The sequence below is a fragment of the Artemia sp. Qi Xiang Cuo genome, chromosome 13 (genome assembly GCF_049724085.1).
Source record: "Artemia sp. Qi Xiang Cuo chromosome 13, ASM4972408v1, whole genome shotgun sequence".
NCBI lineage: Eukaryota > Metazoa > Arthropoda > Branchiopoda > Anostraca > Artemiidae > Artemia > Artemia sp. Qi Xiang Cuo.
The window spans coordinates 39,832,988-39,853,933 of NC_142806.1; the positions used below are offsets into that span (position 1 = coordinate 39,832,988).

The window sequence follows — 20,946 nt, forward strand, 5'->3', positions numbered from 1 at the left end:
AGAAGTAACTGTTTCTTGCCCCTACGAGCACGTCTCTTTAATATTTTTTCAATTTGATAACTTTCACTAGTGTTTCTAACTTTTTTCAGTTAATATTCATAAAAACCGCCGAGAATCTCACCATCTTTGGTGTCTCGTAGTCGATACGTCATGGGTTCAGTGTCTAGGATTTTGGACACTTTAAAAGTTCGGTGCTCCATAAATAATTCCCTTTTCAAAAATATTGGTGGTTCTATTAATTGGATCAGTATCACCAACATTGAATTTCTCCTTCTTTTTCTTCTCATTGCCATTGGAGTTTTGATCTAGAAAAGCATCAAACTTATTCTCCATTGTAGTGAAACTCTTGAGGGCTTGAATTGGAAAGAGATCAATGAGGTCGGTGGTTGTATATCTGTATGATTTTATCTAAATCATGAGTAAAAGCCGGTGTATTTTTCAATGTGTAATATCTTGAAATTAATTGACGAATCGCTCTTATTAATCGTTCAGCCAATGCAGCCTTTATGTGACTGTGACTATGATAAAGTGTTGTATTATATTTCAATAGAACATTTTGCACATGGGGATTAACAAATTCACTGCCAAGATCCGATTGAATTTTTCTATACAAATCCTGTTCGAGAATACTTTCAATGACCCTAGCAACTTCAACACCTCTCTTTGATCGTAATGGGATGGCATAGGCATAGCGACTAAAGGTACTGATTGCCACTAGAATATATTTGTAGGGTGCATTGTGACGCCGTTGAACTGCATATAAAGTTAAGAGATCCGTTTGCATTATATGCAGAGGGAAAAAAGCTTTAGTTTGTCGATATTGTTTACTGCGAAGCCTGTGATTCCGGTGTAGTGTGTAACTCGGTTCATTCCCTAGACACTTTTTCTCTTTTTTCATTGTGCTGCCGGGAGTAGGTCTAGAAAGCTTTTTGAGAAATCTCTAGCGTCCTCATTAGACAATATTCTCACAGACAACTTTCAGAACTTGATCAATTTTGAACGTAAAGGCTTAGTTTAAAGTTCACCCTCTTTTTGTACACACGTGGATAGCTCAATTCGTTTTCGCTTTTGACTGGCAGCCATAGGTGTTGTAAAATCAGTAGTTCTAGTATTTTTAAACCTTGAATCTTCTTCTTTTTTAAATGGTGCTGACTGTCTTGGTAGACCATCTTAGAATTTGCTCTTTTAGTTTCTTTAGAATTCGGTTGTTGCCAATGAGACTTTTGGGAAAGTTTTATAAACTGGGAAATGTCCATAGACAATCGTTAAAGGATAAAAGTCCCTTACGATTCGTCACCACATCACAAATTAAATCAACTAGATTATAACTTTTTCCCTGAATTAAAACTCATTTCCCGGTGCTATTGACTTGAACTTGATCACAAGTTTCCAACACGAGATAAGATAATACTCTTTTACTCTGTTCTCGATAGGACAGTGGCAATAGATTTCCAATTTTTGATACAATCGAATTCAATTCCTTCTCCTTTGATGCTGCTGCAGAATCTTGAAGAGATGTTTCCTGTTTAGAGGGATTGGTGACAGGTCTCTCACGATAAGGTTTATGTTTGTCCATAAACGACGCAATGCATCTTGAAGTAAAAGCAGTTTTTTGTCATCGGCAATATTCTTATCATTAATGAATTTGCTTAGATTGTCGTCAAAATGTTCGACGGGCGAGAGGACAAGTTCAAATGGTGTCAATTTATAGGGTTTTGCCATTCTCTAGAGAAAACTGTTTACAAGTCCTGCAATTATTGGCAGTAAAAGTGTGAAAAAGCTACCGCCTCCTTGAAGGATCCGTTTTGTTTTAAATTTTTTTCCCTAGTTTTTAAAAGCCAAGGCACGTACAGTGGAACGATGTTGCTTTGTCCGTTGTCTAACACCTTCTGGCAGTTGAACATTGCCCTCAGTTAAATTTAAACAAAGTTCAGATATTAGATTAATGAAATAATTGTTGACACCATGTTTAAGTATAGCCTTCCTAAGCAAGGGTTTTGAAGTGCTTAGAACTGAAAATAAATGCCGTTGTTCATGTAGTTTCTTCAGTGTCATAATGGCAACTAATAGCCTTTTCTACTGTTCACCGGAAGATATACTGTAATTTCATTGTCGAAAATGTCGGTGACTACACGAAGATCCTCGGGCGTGCTCTGATTAAGATCCAGCAAAATGTAACCGTAGGGCTTGCTAGTCGCCTGAGTGTAGGCTTACAACATAATTTTTGGGGCGCCTGTATTTATTTTTTTTTTGCGGGTTATTCCTTAGATAAAAGCACCCACGACTCGATGGATAATATAGATAGTACAATTCAAAGCAAGGGTTCGCATACATTTACTCTGATGAAACAGATTGTGTAGAATCAGGGTTATGGAAATGTGCTCATGGTGGGAACGAACGATGAGCAGCTTTAGTATTTCCTGTGAGAACTGTTCAACGGATTCAGCCCAATCATCGATAATCAGCCACGAGTTCGGTTCAATACTATTGAAAACATCAAGTCCCCGTATGAATTGTATTGGTATGATTGTGGCAATAGCTTTTATTTTATCATAGGACTCTTGCCAAATACTATAGCAATAGTAGATTTTTTTTCGGTTTTTCCAAAAACATTTTATCGCAATTTTGAATTATTTTAGCTAAGAGTGTTGTTTTCTGCGACATTGAGGGCCCACACAGAAACGATCTGAAGGGTGTTTTAAATTGATACATGCTGCTGTTGACAACAGTCAGACTACAACTAACTGTAAATCATACGTGTCCAATGAATAAGTAGTAATTTCCCCATAGATCAATCTATTCAAGAACAAAAAAGAAAAACAATATTTCATGGCAGCATTTATTACAGCAATATGAAAACAAATATTTATTCAACAATGATAACACTTATTCAACAAGAACCTGAAAAAATTTCATGTTCAACATGAAAACTCTATTTGTTCAACATGAACAACTATAACACTTTATAAATACACACTTATTGTCTTTAAATACTTTTCTGTACAACACTTTATGTACAATAAACACTTTTTGGACATCAATAACAATAACACTTTTCTGTACAACACTTTTGTCCATCTACAGCACTTTTTGTACATCAACACTTTTCTGTACAACACTTTTCTGTACAATAACACTTTCTATACAACAACAAAATACACTTGGAACTAGCACAGTTGAACGTTATGAATTTAAAAATAGGGTTCCCCCCCCCCCCAGGGCCGCGGTGCCGAAGGCCGGCCGCGGGCGGGACCCCCCCCCCCGGGAGCCGGCCGCGGGAAGGGCCCCCCCCCGGGAGCCGGCCGCGGGAAGGGCCCCGGGAGCCGGCCGCGGGAAGTGCCCCTCCCCCCCCGGGAGCCGGCCACGGGAAGGGCCCCCCACCCCCCGGGAGCCGCGGAGGTGAAAACAATAGTTGTCGTCACTGCTATAGGTTAGTGGTTGGGTTAGTTGGGTCAGTGGTGGTGGTTAGTTGGTTAGTTGGTTAGTTCAGATTAGGTTAATTTATCCAGACCAAGTTGATTACGATAGTCAATGCATTCAACTCGGTCTGAAATACGATAGTGGCCATGAGGCAGGACACTCACACCATTCTCGAGCACATAGACTTTGTCGGATATACATGACATTGCATTTTTTTCCACTCTCACAGTATAATTTCTATACTGTAGAGAGCGAATTGCAAGCACTTGTGCTCTTGGCACTAGGCTACTTTCTTCACAGTCTTTGTACACACTCTTCCCAAAAGTATACTGTAAAAAGTGCGTACGCACACCTTTAGACGCCTTCTTTTCATCCCTATTGTGAGTTTCAACGCAAAAATTTTTAGGATCCGAGAGCGCCCCCCTGGATTTTAAATCACTCGCCGTGTCTGATTTTAAAATTAGTAGTTGGGTGGGGGCTTGACGTTTCACCAACTCGGGGTAGAGTGATGGATTCCAGTTGGTGAAATCCATCCGCAAGCTGATGTGTTCCCCCTTTTCTAAATCACCCAATAAATATTCAGTCCCATTTACCTTTAACAGCAGAGAATCTGTATCCCCGTAATAAACTTGAACCTCCCTCTCCTGTAGCCATTGCACCTTGCACACATTGTAAAAGAACGACAACATGAGCTTTTTTGAAATTTCCAGTACTGAACTGCCGCCTGCTATATTCTTGTTCAGTACTACATTTCGGTTTGGCCTGTGTAGAAGAACCATGCCGCCCTTGATGTTCGTGAACGATGTAAAATTGGGGTTGGCAATAATTAATGTTCCGTCGAGAGGGTCATTCACAAAATCACCGCAAGATTTATTGCTTACATTTTCCTGTATTGTTTCAAACGCAGAAATCAGAATGACTTTATACAACTCCTTCTCCACCTTTGAGTTTTCCTCTGAGTGTTTATCGCCAAAAGTGTCGATAAACGTTTTCAAATATGGTCGCTGATTGAACTGCAGGACCCTGTGTATTTTGGTGATTTTGAAACAATTCCTCACCATCCAGTGCAAAAGCACATGGTGAACAACGATATTCTCCTTAGGGTCCAAATCAGCAATCAGTTTTTGTTTAGAGGGGGTCCAGTGCATCCCCATATCCTCAACCAATGATCGATTGTAGGGGCTCAGCGAGTCCCTTGTCACTGGTCGATTGATGCAGGGAAAAACAAAATCTTTGACTGAGTCGTGAAGTGCCAGCGGAATGTGACCGTCAATTTCAAAAAACCATCCTTGCGGCCCATTGTCCTCGACGGTGTTAATGTCGGGGAACTCACAAGGATTCTCAAACCATTGATAGTTCCCACATGGCAGAGAGTAGTGAGACATTACCGAGGGGTACAGGGAGTTCATGTCCAAGAACACCGCATTTGACTTTACACCGGTGCTTTGTCCACTCGGATCGGTTGATAAGACACGGTCCCCGTGAAAAACATACCCTCCCCTCATTGAACGCTCTACAAAAAGGTGTTGATCTACATCTGTGATTAGGCCTATTTCCTCCCTACTAATTTTTAAAATCAAATCCATCACTAAATGGGGTGTAGAAAAATAGTAGCCTATATCTAACCCGAACTCTGAATAGATTTGGTCTGTATTCTTACAGACTATATCCAACAGAGTTAAAACGTCACTGGCCAAGTACAGTCTACAATAATCCCACCCATTTTTACAATTCCCCTTGGACCACACCGTCTTGGCAAATTCATACTCCTCAGTTGTGCATTCACTGTTGGTCAGTGACTTGTAAAAAGCTTCAATTGGAGGTAGTTTCATCTCGCTTAAGCGAGCGCCAGAACAGTAATAATCATATGCGTATATACCTTTGCAGGTCAACAGATCATACATTTCACTGTCTGGAAAGTGCTGTTTAAGCAAGGGAAAGCTATCAAAATTGTCGCTTTTCTGCACTTGAATCAATTGACTCAATGCCTTGGGGAAAAAACTAAAAGAATCTAAAAATCTGATTTTATTCCAGCACGTATGTCCATGATCCACCACATGCAATTTCAGTTGAAAAATCAATATCGTTTTAGCTAATAATGGGATGATGCTGTAGGTAACTAAACTGTACAACCATGGGCTATGCACTTCCCTTTCCGTTCTAGGCATCTCTGCCCGTTCCGTTCCATTGTATTTTAAGGACTCCTTTGAGTTGTGAATAAAAACAGGGATAAAAAACTGTTGGCTAACATTTAAGTTAAATGATTGATGCGATACCCCCCTAAAATTACTACCCCCAGATGATATTTCCTGCCACAAGTGAACATGGTCTCTGACTTTCCCCCTCCCCCCTCTTTTCCCTTTTGTCCCCTTATCCACCTCTACAAACTCCCCCTTACAAACCCAACAAATTTTTTTATTTTTAATCGCGAGACGATCCTCTGCAGACAACACCATTGGATAATGCGTATTTCTCAAACGAGAAATAGCGCCATTAGCCGTGCCAATTAGTTTAGTCAGTGCCTTGACCATACACTCCCCCTCATCCAATGTCTCAACTATTTCTAACAACCGCATGGTGTTAGAACTGTCTCTTTGCGCATGTGCATAGGACACTGCAATAGCCTGGTGTTCTTTGACTCGGTTTGGAAATCGGGGGTCATTCACCTCCACCAGCTTAGCTTCACAGTCTAAAGATATTTTGTTGCATTGGAGAAGGGTGTTCTGGAAATTTTTGAAGCGTAAAATAGCCCTATCCCCAGAAACCGTTTCCACTGTCTGGTAGCCATGCCGGCTATAATGCCTCATGTGATTTTGCAACTGTAATTCAGTCCAAAATCTAGAGAGGCATGTTGGACAGTAGAAACGGGTCCCCCGCCCCTTTTTACCCTCCCCCAGAACGCTACTAATGTCAGTGATCGGATTAAAATGACTGATTTCATTCGGTTGACTAGGCTGTTTGTATAGTAACCATACCCAGTGTTTAACCAAATCAACTGACGGGCCCCTTACGGGGAAGACCACCCCCTTCTTTTTTGAACGAACCCCATCTTTAAATTCTGTTTCATACTGAACCACAGTAACGCCGATATTTAAATGAGCATTAGCCCTTTCAAAAATATCAATAGATCTTAGTGTTACTGGATATTTTCCTTCTAAGCAAGAAAAATCTACAACCGGGAAATTGGACCCGTCCTTCCCATGTACAACCCAGTGATCTAAATTCTTCTTGGTAGCGTCACGTGCTAGAGGCTCGTATGCTGATATGAGGAAAGCATACTTGAAACCATTTTGATCTGTTTCAAAACAAATCTTCTGTTCACCTTTACAACCTTCTAGATCTGGATTATATTTTAAAACTACTGCTCTTTTCCCACCACCTCTTAAAATAAAACCTTTCTTAAATTTAAAAATGTTTACACTTAAATTTTCAACAAATAAAATTAGTGAGACACTTCCGTTTTCGTTATAGTTCTCGAGATGCGTAATAATTTGCCCTACCCACTCACTAAAAACTCCCTCAAAATTTTCGAAATTTGTATAAATTACTTGCATCTCGGAATGTATATAATGATAATAAACTTCGCTTTTCCTCTCATTCAAATAAAAAACCTTTAAAACAATAGAAACCTTAATTGAATCCCTACCCCCACACAACTGAATTTAGTTCTACAGGCGTGCAAAACTTTTATCTACATAGATATGCACAATTTCTACGGGATCAAACACAAAATTTCCCCCAATAAGTGAGTTAACAGAATCCCCAAACGTTGCAGTGAAAACAACTATATTATTTAAAATTGTATTGGATAATTGAAAATTCGAAAAAGTTGTACCCTCTCCCCCAAGTTGTTCAACAATATTTGTACTTTACTCCACTTCAGTTGTTTGAAGTAGGTAATCAGTAGGGTAAATTTGTAGGGTATTTGGACTCAAGTCCCCCAGCTCAACTCTGCTAGCTTCTACATTAAAAAGAAAATTATTTAAAAACTCATCAATATTAGATGGTACATCAAAGGAATTAATAAGAGCATGCCAGTCACTGATGTTTGAATTGTCCTGAAGGTCCACTGTCCCTTCTTCCTCTTCTTCACTCGATGGTGAGTAGGGGAACAATGCACCAACCTATAAATGAAAAATAGCTTATTTTCAAAGTGTTCAAATCATCCCTACTGTTAAAATTTGGATTATTGCTTAATAACATTTGGTTAATTCAACTGAAAGTTCCAACTTAAGATAATCTAAGATGTGACATAGAAGGCGGCAATTTGTTCGTTTATTTTCAAAGTGTTCAAATTTTTTTGCGGCGCATCCCTGCGGCGCATCCCTGCGGCGCATCCCGCGGTGCATCCCTGGCCCGCGGCGCTTCTCGGGCCCGCGGTGCTTCCCACAGCGCTCCCCGACCGGCTCCCATTACATAATGACCGTCAAAAGCATAAGTCGCTATTTCTCTCTCTCTAATTCCACACAGATTCAGTGAACTCATGAGTTTAATTATTGTAACCTATCGCGCGCGAGTGTTCTGATTTCCAAAGATTGAACTTCAGACGAGGAAAATGCTGGGAACCGTTAGCCTGGTTTCCCCTCGCTGAAATCTTGGCAAGATTGAAAGCTATTTAAAAATATTCAGTGTAAATTAGAACGCCGATATATGCAATAGATGGATAAAATGGAATAATCTCTCTCTTAAAACAAGATAATATTCAATTGTGAACGGAATAGCATTTTGAGTTTCAAAGGTACATAAAACTATATGAGATATCGAAGCGATAGCAAAGATTAGAAAAAAGAGTGGTTTCTTTGCTAAAAAAATACATTTAGATATCTCTGAGGGAGGGCAGAGAAAATAATGGTGGGGGGGAGGGGTTAATATCTCTGTGATAAGTTTATATTGGGATTGAAAAATAGTGAAAAAGAAAAAACATTTGAAGAAATAGATAGGTAGGAAAAATGCTCACATTTGCATATCCTGGCTGCACTTGGGTGCCAGATGGTCCAGGTAGTGCATGCTGGTGGGTAACCTCCTGACCTAGCGTCGATGGGGCAGCAATTAGAGGTCCAAGGAGAGCGGATGTGCAAGCGATGTCATTAATTTCTTGCGCAGGTTGGGCTGCGACTATTACAGGAGCTGTGACTTGTGCAGTCGAGCCAAAGGCTAGCACAGATGGCTGCACTTGACGAGGTGGCAGTGTGGAGCTGGGGGGTTTTGGCCAGCGACCATATTGTATGACAGTAGCCTTCGCAGGGGCCACATTATTAGCCCTTACTCTCTTACTGGGTGGCGGTGACGAGCATTCTTCGCTATTTGGGGTACCCATAACTCTCTTCGATGTAGGGGCCGCAATACATTCTTCATAATTTGCATTAAAAAAGAGAAAAAATTAGTATCAAAATAATTTCCCCCTTTTTTACAGAGAGAAAGTAATTAACCATAACTTTGTTTAGAAAAGCATTTATCTCATTTCAGTAGAGCAAAAAGTAAAAATTTCGCGAGAAATATATTAGACCTAGAAATCAAACGTTTTTATTAGTCAACTTGTAAGAAAAAATAAATCGTTACAATCAGTAGTCTATAGCCATAGGGTAGGAATCATTGTTAAAATGTTATTCAATTTATACATAATATAAGCTTCATGCAATTCCTAGAGATCTTTCTTTCTAGCCTTGCACAGTTTGTTTTCATTTTACACTGAGGGCGGTAGAATTGAGACATTGCCCCCTCCCTTTTACATAACTTACTTACAACGAAGCTGTTAGCAGTGAGGCGTTGCCCCCTCTCCTCCCTTTTACATAATTTACTTACAACGAAGCTGTTAGAAGCGAGACATTGCCCCCTCTCCCCCCCCCCTTTTTACATAATGTCCTAAATATATTGTTAGACCTTAATTTGAAAATAATCTGTTTCACTTCTCCAAAATAGAGCATTACGTTTGTGCTTAATTATCGCATCATAGTGTTTTGATTTTGACGGACGAACTGTTCCTTCGACTTTGGTCGCTTCGTTCGTAAACACAGAGGGAAAAGGGGTGATAGCTAATTTTAACCTCGCACTGGAGATTGTGTCAAAACAGAGCGGCATTTTCATTAAAAATTGACAGAAGTCAGTAGACACTTTAAATCACAATAGATAAAGACTAAAATTTAACGAAAAGATTATTCTTTCCATTTGCGAGAATTTGGTTGTAAAACTGTGAGTGGGGGGGGGCTAGGTTTCGAGGGTAAAAAGAATATATTTACGTTTTCCATCGAGTATAAAGATTGTTTAGTGATGTTTGTATTGTATGGGGAGGGGGGGGATTTACCTGAATATACTAGAGGGTGAGCAAGGAAAATAATTTTATTTGAAAATAAAAACAGGAATTTAACGAAAAGATAATTATTTCCATTTGCGAGAATTTGGTTGTAAAACAGTGAGGGGGGGGGGGTTAGGTTTTGAGGGTAAAAAGAATATATTTACGTTTTCCATCGAGTATAAAGATTGTTTCGTGATGTTTGTATTGTATGGGGGGGGGATTTACGTGAATATACTGGAGGGTGACCAAGGAAAATAATTTTATTTGAAAATAAAAAAATGTACTTAAATTGCAAATTGAAGTTGACATGGCTTCTAATTCATCAAATTTATCCATTGTTGTTTCAATTGTGTCACAATACTTTCTGATAATTGAATTACATTGCATGCCCGTTATATACGAAATCTCAAGGTCAAATTGCTATGTAAGCAAGCCCGCTGATCGGTTGAGAAGGAAGCATAGGATCCAACGGTTTCCTTGAAATTAAAAACATCTTCTTATATCATCAATGTGAACGAGGGTTTATTGACTTGCCCCCATTACACTAGATAAACTATGAAAGGTACAATGTTTCTCGTATTTCGTTCTCACTTACTACATCAACACAAACCGACATAAATGAGAGAACTTTTCTGTTATTCATTCTCGCTGACATAAACCATAAAAACATACAAAAATGTGAGAAAATTCCTTTTTTCCAAATTCTCATTGACAAAAACCATAAATCATCCATGAAAAACATCAAATGAATCGACCAACACACATAACCATCAATTAAAACATCCATAAATGTGTGAAAATTCCTGTTTTTTCAAGTGATAAAAATACTGTTTTCCATTCTCTGTGAGAAAACCATAAACCACATGGTAATGTCACGAGCTATAGGGTCCTCTCTACTCCTTTCCATCATAAACAATAAGAAGAAACAACGGGGAAATTAGTTCATATACAAGACAGTGAAGCGCAACTTTTAAATGAATATTTTGACCCTATATCCAAGAACCGTCCTCAGCAAAACAAGCGAAGAGAAACAAAAACAATATAAAAGAAACTTACATTAAAATTCGATCATTAAAACTGAAAAAAAAAATTTTTTTTAATTTTTAAAACAGCCCTAATATCATTACTTCAAGGAGGTCCTGGTAAAACTTCCTTGAAGTAATGATATTAGGGCTGTTTTAAACATTTTATAAAAAAACACTTTTTTCAGTTTTAATGATCGAATTTTAATGTAAGTTTCTTTTATATTGGTTTTGTTTTCTCTTCGTTTGTTTTGATGAGGACGACCCTTGGATATAGGGTCAAAATATTCATTTAAAAGTTGCGTTCCACTGTTTTGTATATAAAAAAAATTCCCGTTGTTTCTACTTATTGTTTAAGGCTTAAGGTTTCTCCTTACTTTCAGCTGAAAAGACTTGTTTCTTAATTTAATTCCTGATCGTTTTTCAAATCATGCCAGGAAATCCCCCCTCCCCCCCCCCTGTGTAAACTTCCCCTGGAAAGTTCTCTTTCGAAAATTTCCTCCCCACAGAAAATCTCTCAGTGGAAATCCCCCCACACAGAAACTTCTCTCTGTGGAAATACCCCCCCCCCTCGAGAAAAAAAACACTAAAAAATGTCCGTATATTTTCCAATAACACACACTATATGTGAAATGGGCAAATTACGTAACTAACCGCCCTTTTCCCAAGGACTATTGGGGATCACGTCATCCACATAGAAATAGTTATATCATAATTGAAAAGGCAGAAGACTTAAAAGTCTTAGACTTAAGGGGATTGCCTTCTGGTGCCCCACTGTGGGCGGGCAGGGATTGGGGTAATAATTGAGGTATTTGAATACTTTTACTCTATTTGATATGAAAGAGGCAACCAACTTCAAAAGATAAGAACTCAAAAATGAATTCAGAGACAAATTTATCAACTGATACATCGTGATTAATAAGTTCAAATGTTTTTTTGAAGTCGAATGGAAACTAAATTTAGCTATGTTTTAGGTTTTTAAAGAATATTCTTAACGGCATCGATAAGAACAGGGTTGCCACCCGGTGAATAAAAATCACTAGATTCTTACAAAAAAAATCACTAGATTCTTACAAAAAAAATCCCTAGATCAGCTCATAAATCACTAGATTGTTGACTAGAAATCAATAGAATTATAATACTCTTTATCAGTGTAATTAACAATTATAAGAGGCTCTGGCCTACGTTTTTGAATTATATTATTATACAGGTGCACATACAGTAAGGGGATAAAATTACCCCCCTAGGTCTGGAAAAATAAATTTGGATTGATGTTTTGCTGCTTTTCAAGCGAAAAATACCCTTGGAACTTTGAAAAATGTCTTTTCACATCTTTATGCTGAGAATAGAACAAAATCCTTGCTTCCTCCATGTATTTTCCTGAATTGGCGCCCTTGGCTTATAACTCGATCACTGAAAATCTGTTATCGGTGATGTAATCGAAATATTTACTTTTCTTTTTTTTCTCGCCGATTCAAAACCCTAATTTTTTCTCCAAAAATAAGCTAAACCTAAGGTATACTTTTGTTACCTTTCAACTATACCAAGCCAAATGGCTATCTTAAACTTTTGGTCGAGCAATTTTAGGAAAAATATGGACGCGAGAGGGGGCTAGTGGCCCTCTGATCTTTTTGTTTTAATAAAAAGGGAACTAGAAATTTTGGTTTCCGTTAAATGAGCCATCTCCCGATCTCCTGGGATTGTTGGTTCTATACGATCACTCCTGGGGAAAGAAAATGACGCACATCCGTGATTTTTCTTCTGCAAAAAAAAATTAAAAGTGTTTGCAGACAGGAGCTTGAAACCTGTACAGTAGGGTTCTCTGTTACGCTGAGGCTTCTCATGGTGTGATTTTACTTAAAATTATTTTACTTTCAGGGGTGTTTCCTCCCTCTTAAGAATATCAGGCAAATTTTCGCAGGTTCGTAGTTTTTTATGGGTGGCACTAAGCTTGATGAAACTTATATATTTGGAATCAGCATAATAATCCGATGATATATTGGTCGAGATCAAAATTCCGTTTCTTAGAGTTTCGGTTACTATCGAGCCGTGTCTCTCTATTCTTATAGTTTGTTACCACAAGCTGTTTGATATGTTAGCCCATGAATCCAAAAACTGAAAGAATAGAACGTTATTTGTACTTACTAGGTGTTACAGTTACAAATAAAAGGATTTGAAGAATTACTGGAGTTTCAATTAGATATTAGAAGTAAAAAATAAGACCATTAAACAACTCTCGGATTAGAATCTACCCACCCACCCCCCCCAATTTACTCCCAACCGCGTTCAATCATCAAACTTCAATCGATTTGGCCTGTCTAGTTATATTACAAATCTTATTACAAAAAGCACTGTGTCCTGTTTTCTTTTTTCATTCAAAAAATTCTATTTAGTGTATGTACCTACCTTCTTATTCTTCCATGACATCATTTCTGTTCTATCTGTAGATGTAGAGGATGTTTTTATATTCACTATCCAGTCCACATCCGAAGGTTTTAACAGATGAAAATCTAACTTGGAACTGATAGATTAAAGAGAGTAAAAAATCATAAATTTGAAGACAAGAATTTGACCTGAGCAAATGTTTTGAAATAGGAATTAAAGAACAGTTTTGCAATTTTCAGATTAAGTAAGTCCGCATATCATCTTGCTGATAGCGCTCTGGGGTCTACCTGTCTAAATCTGAAATGGACGTATGGCGAAAAATCGGAAGTTTCAAAGGTGGTATATTTGCATAAAGGCTAATTTGGAATATATTAGGAACTGTAGTGAATAACTATTTTGCGTTTTTTTTTTATTAATTACTTCTTTTAAAATTCATTCTATTGAATCATGAATCTACGCACTATAGGTGAAAAATCACTGGATTTGAGAAAAATTACTAGTTTTAGAACAAAATCACTATAATTACTAGCGATAAAAAAATCACTAGGAAACATAAAAAATTACTAACTAGTGATAAATCACTAGGGGTGGCAACCCTGGATAAGACAAAAAAGGTAATGAGAAGTTGAAGCAGATTTGAGGTCCCAAAATTATCTCATATCAGTAAAGGGCTAGGCACACGTAGCTGATTTCGTGAACCAATTTCAGCAAGGGTGTATTCCACGTCAAGTGAATATAATTAATGATGCTAAGAGGCGGGACTTAGTGACGTTTTTCGGTGATTAATCATCATTAATTACGATTAATTTACGATAATCATTAAATACGATAAATTACATGCCTAAAGCTCTAAAGCCCTAGTACATTCCTTGTCTATAACGTAATTATTGATGATTAATCATCAAAAAACGTCACTAAGCCCAGCCTCTTAGCTTCATTAATTAGAATCACTCGACTTGGAATACACCCTTGCTGAAATCGGTTCCCGAAATCAGCTACGTGTGCCTAGCCCTTAAGGATTTTCTTTTCTTTAGACAGATGTGAAGAACCTGGGTCTACGGAAGCGAGAAACCTGTTAAAGTTATTGGTGATAACTTCAGGTTTAGATTAGATTAGATTAGTTTAATTTATTACAAAAACGACCTAGTTAAACATGATCCATAGGTAACCGCCCATGGGAAGACATAAATGCACTGGCACTGGGCGGTAACCACAAACTAATTCAACATACTTAAAAAATAACTTTTAAATTTATAAGTAAATTTTAAACTTCATTTTCGCACATATTCATGAACATTCACAGAAAACACAGAAGAAAAAAACAAGATGATAACAAAAGAAAATAAATGATAACATAAATCTTCAATTTCTAAATCCTGGTTCCTCACCCCCTGACAAAAAATTCTTTACTTTTTTTTGGAAAATGCTGGTGTTCAGCCGCCTTAACCTTATCTGGGAGGGAATTCCATACTTCTCGCCCAGATGTTTCATATGAAATCCAGTACGACTTCCAGTCCTATACTCTGTTACCAGATTATTAGCATTCCTTGTATAATAATCATGCAAATCACTATTTTGTCGACAAAAATCTAAAAACATCGATGGATATACTTCATGAAAACACTGGTAAGTAAAAACCGCAGAAAATGAAAGGAGGGTTAGATTCGTCGAAATAAAACTAGTCAATTTTCCTGACCCGCAACTTTTTTACCTCGGAATATCAACTTTCTGATTTGCTATTAAACAATACTTCGATCTTATTTTATACTAGGCTTAATTCATTTTTTTTTTCTTAGTTAATTAGTATTCGGTTGACCATTTCTGAAAAGTCTTAGTTTATTACTAATTTTTTTTTTGTGGGTTGATTTTTTGTGTGGGATCAGGGGGAATTTTTTTCCCCTGAACGGATACGTTTTTTGTCTTTTCTAGGAGTGATAATGGTTTTTGGTATTCAAAATTAGATTGCAAATATTTGATAAACATTTTTATTTGATTTTCTTAATCTTAGTTTTAACGTTTTACTTTGACCAAACTACTTTGATAATGCATTACTTTTTATAAACACTGACACTTTTAACACACTTTTAAACACTTTTTATAAAAACTGTCGATATTGTTAAAAAAATATCCGTCCAACGCTTCGACATTGCTCAACAGAACAGACATCTGGGAGTTTATATCTTAGTTTTTATAAGTAGGCTACTTTTTCGTCTATTGTTTTTAATTACTTACTTTTTTCATTTTTATATACTTTTACTTTAATTTATTTCTAAGCATCATTAAATAAAAAAACAAGATTTTTTAACTGAACGTTGGGAGCAACATTGAAACTTATACCGAACAGAAATTATAATGTATATGAGTGGGGTTGCCCCCTCTTCAACACCCCGATCTTCACGCTAAAGTTTTTCGGCATTTTAAAAAAAATTATATATTGCTCTAATTAAACGACCTTTGTCTTCCAGAAGTGTTTTTTAAAGATTTGGGACACAATTTAAAGAACGAGGTGTTGAGGAGGGGGCAAATCCCCTCATATACGTTATAATTTTTCCTTACTTACCGTCAGTTATCATGAACTATTTGATCAACATCAAAATCCAAACAGAGATCATTGAAATGTTGATCTTTTTTCTGAGTTACCAAAAGTATTTGCATTCATAATTCTTTACAGTCTCATGAAATGTAATTAAACAAATAGAAATTTTTTTCAACTAAAGTAAGGAACAAGTTTAAAACTCATAACAGGTTGAATTTACTCTGTAAATAAGGCGTACTGCCCTATTCTAACAAATCTGAAATTTAAACGAAAGTTTTTGATTCGTCTGTAAAATCTTTTTTTTTCAATTGCAAATTTCATTTAAAAATTTGGACAATCCACCGTATTTATGGTAAAGAGCAAGGATTTCAGTAGGAGACAGACTTTTGATCTTTTACATAACTGACGCCATCACAAGCTCTGCAATAGGATTTCTTATCGATAAATACATTGCATTCATTTGTTTAAATACATTGAAGTACTTCATATAAATAGAAAAAAGAAAAATATTACAATTTGAAATTTCTGAAAACTAAGTTCCTAGCAGTATTTGTCACCCCAAATAAATTTACTAGCGGGGCTGATGATGGCCTGCCTTGCTTTTCCCCCCTCTGTGCTGGTAGATATGGGAATTTAATATTTTAGCTGTATAGAAAAACATTTCAATTAATTCCAACTCCTCTCTACCTCTTTTAACATTTATCTGAAGCCTCATGAAGAGTAAGCAATGTGTCCATTAATATCTACTTTTTTAGGAATATACCCTATCCCCAACTAAAGAATGACACACCCCTCCTCCTCCCCCCCCCTCATTTTAGCTGATACGCAATTACAGATCACCAAACGTAGCCTAATTTCATTACAAATAAAGTGAATCAACTTGGTTGAATCCAGTACTGCCACCGTGTGACATTACTTCTTTTGCAACTGGGAAGTATAAAATATAGTCATTGGTACTTTTAAATCAATTGACTTCTCATAATTTTAAATTGATTGCAAATTAGTCCTCTTTGGAGTAAAGTGGTAGTTTGGTGCCATAAAATGGCAGAAAGCTAGACTTTCCTCTGGACCAACGTGTATGGTCATTTAAAAAAGAGCTTTCAATTTACGTTTGAATGAGCTCCCTCCCAATTATCTTGAACATTCGCTTTGATACAATCACCCCTGTGAAAAACAAAACAAATAAACATGCATCGACGATGTTTCTTCTGAAAAAAAATGTGAAACTCCACATTTTGAAGATTGGAGCTTGAAACCTCTATCGTAGAGTTCTCTGAAATGATTTTTTTATTAAGGGATTTTCAATAAGATCGCTCACATTTCTGGGCGTGTTCCCCTTTTTTCAAGAACCAGCCAAATTTTCTGAAATTTATTGTTTTGGGTTGGTAACAATAAGCTGAAATAATTTTATACGTCTAGAATCAGCACAAAAAGCAAATACTGTCGGTTAAGCGAATTGCAAGATAATTTAATTTTAGTTTTGGTGAATATTAGCCAAAATCATTTTTAACTTCCCGTTTTTTTTTTATCACAAAAAATTTGATAAGAATATCCTGCGAAAAAAATTGTGTAAACCTGTTCATTTTATTTAGTTGAATAGGCTAATAAAAAGAAAGAGGATCAATTTGACAGCGGGATAGTAAGTTTAAATTTAGTTTTTTTCTTTCGCTGTTCTGTAAGTTTTTAAATGTCTGAATATAAAAGGGATTTAAGTTCGAGGTGGAGAATTGTCCTGTTATGAATGAGGTACATTTTACATGGCCGGTATAAAATCAAGACGTGGTATCTATGCAGGCAGGATGATTTTTGAGTATCTCTAGTCTTTCTGTAAACTGTTCTAAGGAGTAGGAAATTGCATAAAGACAAGTCTACATCTGTTATAATCTATCGAAGCAATAAATATCTCTGTAATTTTGGTTTGAATCAGATTTTCTTTTAAGATTATATGCATAATAATTACATATATTATTGATTAAATAAAGCGATCCTTTGCCAGGAACTTTTGTTTAAAATTTACTGTATTTTGTTTCATTTTGTATGCAATTTAATTGCTCTTTTTATTTGAGAGTTTTTCACTAAAAGTATTTAAAAACAAACTTATTCCTATAAAAATAAATATCCTGAAATGTATTCCCTGTCCCCCAACCACCACTGGTATTTTGGCGTCTGCCCCCCCCCCCTGGAAGATTTTCTGCCGGTGCCCTTGCTAAATAACTGTATTCTTTCCTGTCAAGTTTTTATCAAACGCCATTACGTTTTTCTTTAATTGATCCTTCTTCTTTTTTAAATTTCTAGTTTTTTTCTCAATTTGACTAAAGGCTAATACTGAGAGGGAAACAAAATTCTACATATCTATCCGCTTTTTACCTTTTTTGCGAGTTTGTCTTTTAAAATCAGGTGAGAGCTTGAAACCCTGCTATTCAAATTTTGCAGAGTCAAGTTAAGGACCGCCTTCTAAACCCGTTTGTATTCATCAAAAGATAACCGTCCCATTTTTGCACAGTAAAATCTCTTCTGCATGGTTAATTTTCGGTTTTCATATCGTCCAGCCTTAACCAGGTTTAACATTGGAATAGTTTTTGAATCTTTTTCGAGAAAGAAATTAAATATCTATCATTCAGCTTTTTGTGGAAAGTAGTGATTTTTCATCAAAATTTATCGGACCAATCTTCGGTATTCGGCCACATACCAAAAGAAAGAAGGCCAAAATTAGGAAGAAGGTGGTAAGAACCATAGCTGATTGAAAAATACTTATTGTTTTAAGAGGGAGGCTAAATGAGGGAAAGACGATAGCTGCCTCCTAAACCGGAAAAAGCTGAGGGATGGCTGTAAAAACTATTCATGTTAGTTAGAATAACATCAAGAAATGTTTTCCTCAAGTAGTTAGTATGTTAACTATGTTCTTTGAGTTATAGATAATCTTTCGGATGATGAATTGATGAGAAGACAAAGGAATAAACAAATACTCAATAAAGGACCAAGAGTAACAGGATAGCATTAACAGTATTGTTTAAAAGTATAAGAAATAGCTGAACCCTCCCCTTGGAAAAGTTAAGCAAAGAGCGCCAAGGCATACTTTCTTCCACAGGAAACTTTTTCCCATGGCAAATCAGTACCTGAATTTTACAAAACCACATCATTGGCAATTAGTTTTCTATTTTCTTAATATATACATAATTGAGGCTAGTCAGCAATGTTACATAAGCATATATAATGCTTATGCTTCGTAAAGCTCAGAGTATTACCATTGTTTTCTAGAATGATACATATATTAGAACCACTGGAACAGTTCTCCTCACCCCCCCGTCACTTGAACCCCAACACCAAATTAAGCTTTCAGCCCCCCTATCCCCCAAAAAGACATTTTTACTCTTCCTGTAGCCTATGCTGGAAAGTCATCAAAAGGCAAAAGCAGGCTATAGACGTACTCTATTTGTGCATATTGGACGAGGCATCTCTATCTCCCATTCTTTCTCTGTTGGCAGAATTCCAGATTCTACGTGGCTAGCATTTGAAGTGTCGTATAAACGATTAGTTTTTCTAATTCGTAGCTTACAGATGGCCAAACAAATAGTTGCGTAGATTCTTTTGAACCAATAAAAAGGTCCTACAAAGAAAAAAAAAGCAAATAGATTAAACGATAAAAAGGTCGTATCTATTGATAATATTTGATGCTGACTGAAAGGTAAGTAAATTTTGAAGCAAGAACTAATTGAGCTGTTATATTCATCCAAAATAAAAAGTTGTTTCGTCAAAAAATGATTCAGTCAACATAGCCGTGCTTTCGATTTCTCTTGGACGCCATATGGCGTAGACAAGGCCCTTGTAAGCCTCAAAACTTACAAAAATAATCTTAAAAAGTGGAAAATATTTAAGAACGAATAGGATGGAAGGTTTTTGCAGTTTAGCCCCCCCCCCCTAAACAAATTGTTGGCCTTTATAAAAAGGATATGCTGTCATTTCGATCCAAAAGAGCACTCTCTTGGATGTGCAAAATCACTTCTTGCCCGCAACTCATTCCGAAATAGCAGTCGATGTTTCTCTCATTTCCTGAATTGGCTTTAGACTGTCTTGCTATTTCAGAGAAACAGATGAGCTATACACAATACTGACACCTGTAGAGGATGATCTGAAATACCGCAGCTTTAGCATTTGCACATATATTTATTAGAATTTCCTACGAAAGGTAGAAAATTTTGAATACCTTCCTTTTTTTCTCTTAGCATTGATTGGTACATTCACAAATTTTCTCTGCTCATGACTTAATTTTGTAGAAAGAAAGATTGAATAATCATCCGACACTAAAACCTCTTTTTCATTCCTTAAATTAAGATTAATCTTTCATTAAAATTATGAATGTGTTTTTTTTAATTCAAAATCATTTTTGGTAGCGGGATATTCTAATATTTCTAGGTTATTCGGTGATTCTCATTCCTATCTCCAGTTGTTTTTTTCTTTTTTTCTTCTCATTTCTTCTTCTTCTTACTCTTTTTGAGAAATATAATTTTTTCATCCTTGTGGTAAAGGAGACGAAAGGACTACTACCTCTCTGTCTACCTTTACTTAAAGTTGGTGTTCTGCTTCCAGACAGTGTTCCTATTAAAATTGTTGAGTATTTCAGCCACTTGCTTCTTTTTAATTATTATTACTATTACTATGCTTGTTTTAAAGGAAGGCCCACGGGCTGCTCTTCCCATATTTTAAAGCTAGTATTGCAATATTACTTAAAATTAATGACCCCAACCCCAAAATACTACTGAAAAAGTTACAAATCACAAGCCTGCTCCTAAAAAAGATGGTTAAAGTTCACCATAAGTGATTCATTAAATTAATTTCTGACCCCATTCTAATTTGAACATTTTTCTTCCGCTTTCATGCATAATTAGAAAGCAAAGTTTGAACTCCATTATGTATAAATATAAAAAATAAAAGATCTGATTTTTTTTTCTCTGTCTAAACGCGACTAATACAGTCCAAAAGTTATCAAACTCAATTAATTTGACCGAACCGGAAAATAATGAGGAAAAGAGATTTATCGTATGAACGCTGGTGGAAACACATGTTTTGTTTTTGTCCTCCGAACTAAAACTTACCAGGGTCTCCGTAATATAGAGTCATTTTTACAGTCTGAGGTGAATTCACAATCCATTTTATAACCAAAAAAATTGAAATTGGAAACACAAACAACAAGAGAAACTCCATTTTTACAACAGACGATGTGAACCACAGTGATGAATTTCAGATTATTATCTTATCACCAAGGTGTACAAAGAACCTACGTACTTGAGCAA

At 36.4% G+C, this 20,946-nt stretch overlaps 1 protein-coding gene across 1 annotated transcript in view; it reads right to left on the bottom strand.

Annotated features, from left to right (window-relative positions):
- The window catches only part of LOC148945270 (uncharacterized), a 50,380-nt gene extending 29,470 nt beyond the window's left edge, over positions 1-20,910 (bottom strand). Inside the window, exons 1-2 of the mRNA XM_089098995.1 lie at positions 20,749-20,910; positions 19,084-19,262 (exon numbers count right to left, since the gene is read on the bottom strand). Of these exons, the coding sequence (XP_088955121.1) occupies positions 19,084-19,262; positions 20,749-20,857 (288 nt within the window). The 5' untranslated portion in view covers positions 20,858-20,910. The remainder of the gene's footprint in view (positions 1-19,083; positions 19,263-20,748) is intronic.
- Between the last annotated feature and the right edge of the window lie 36 nt (positions 20,911-20,946).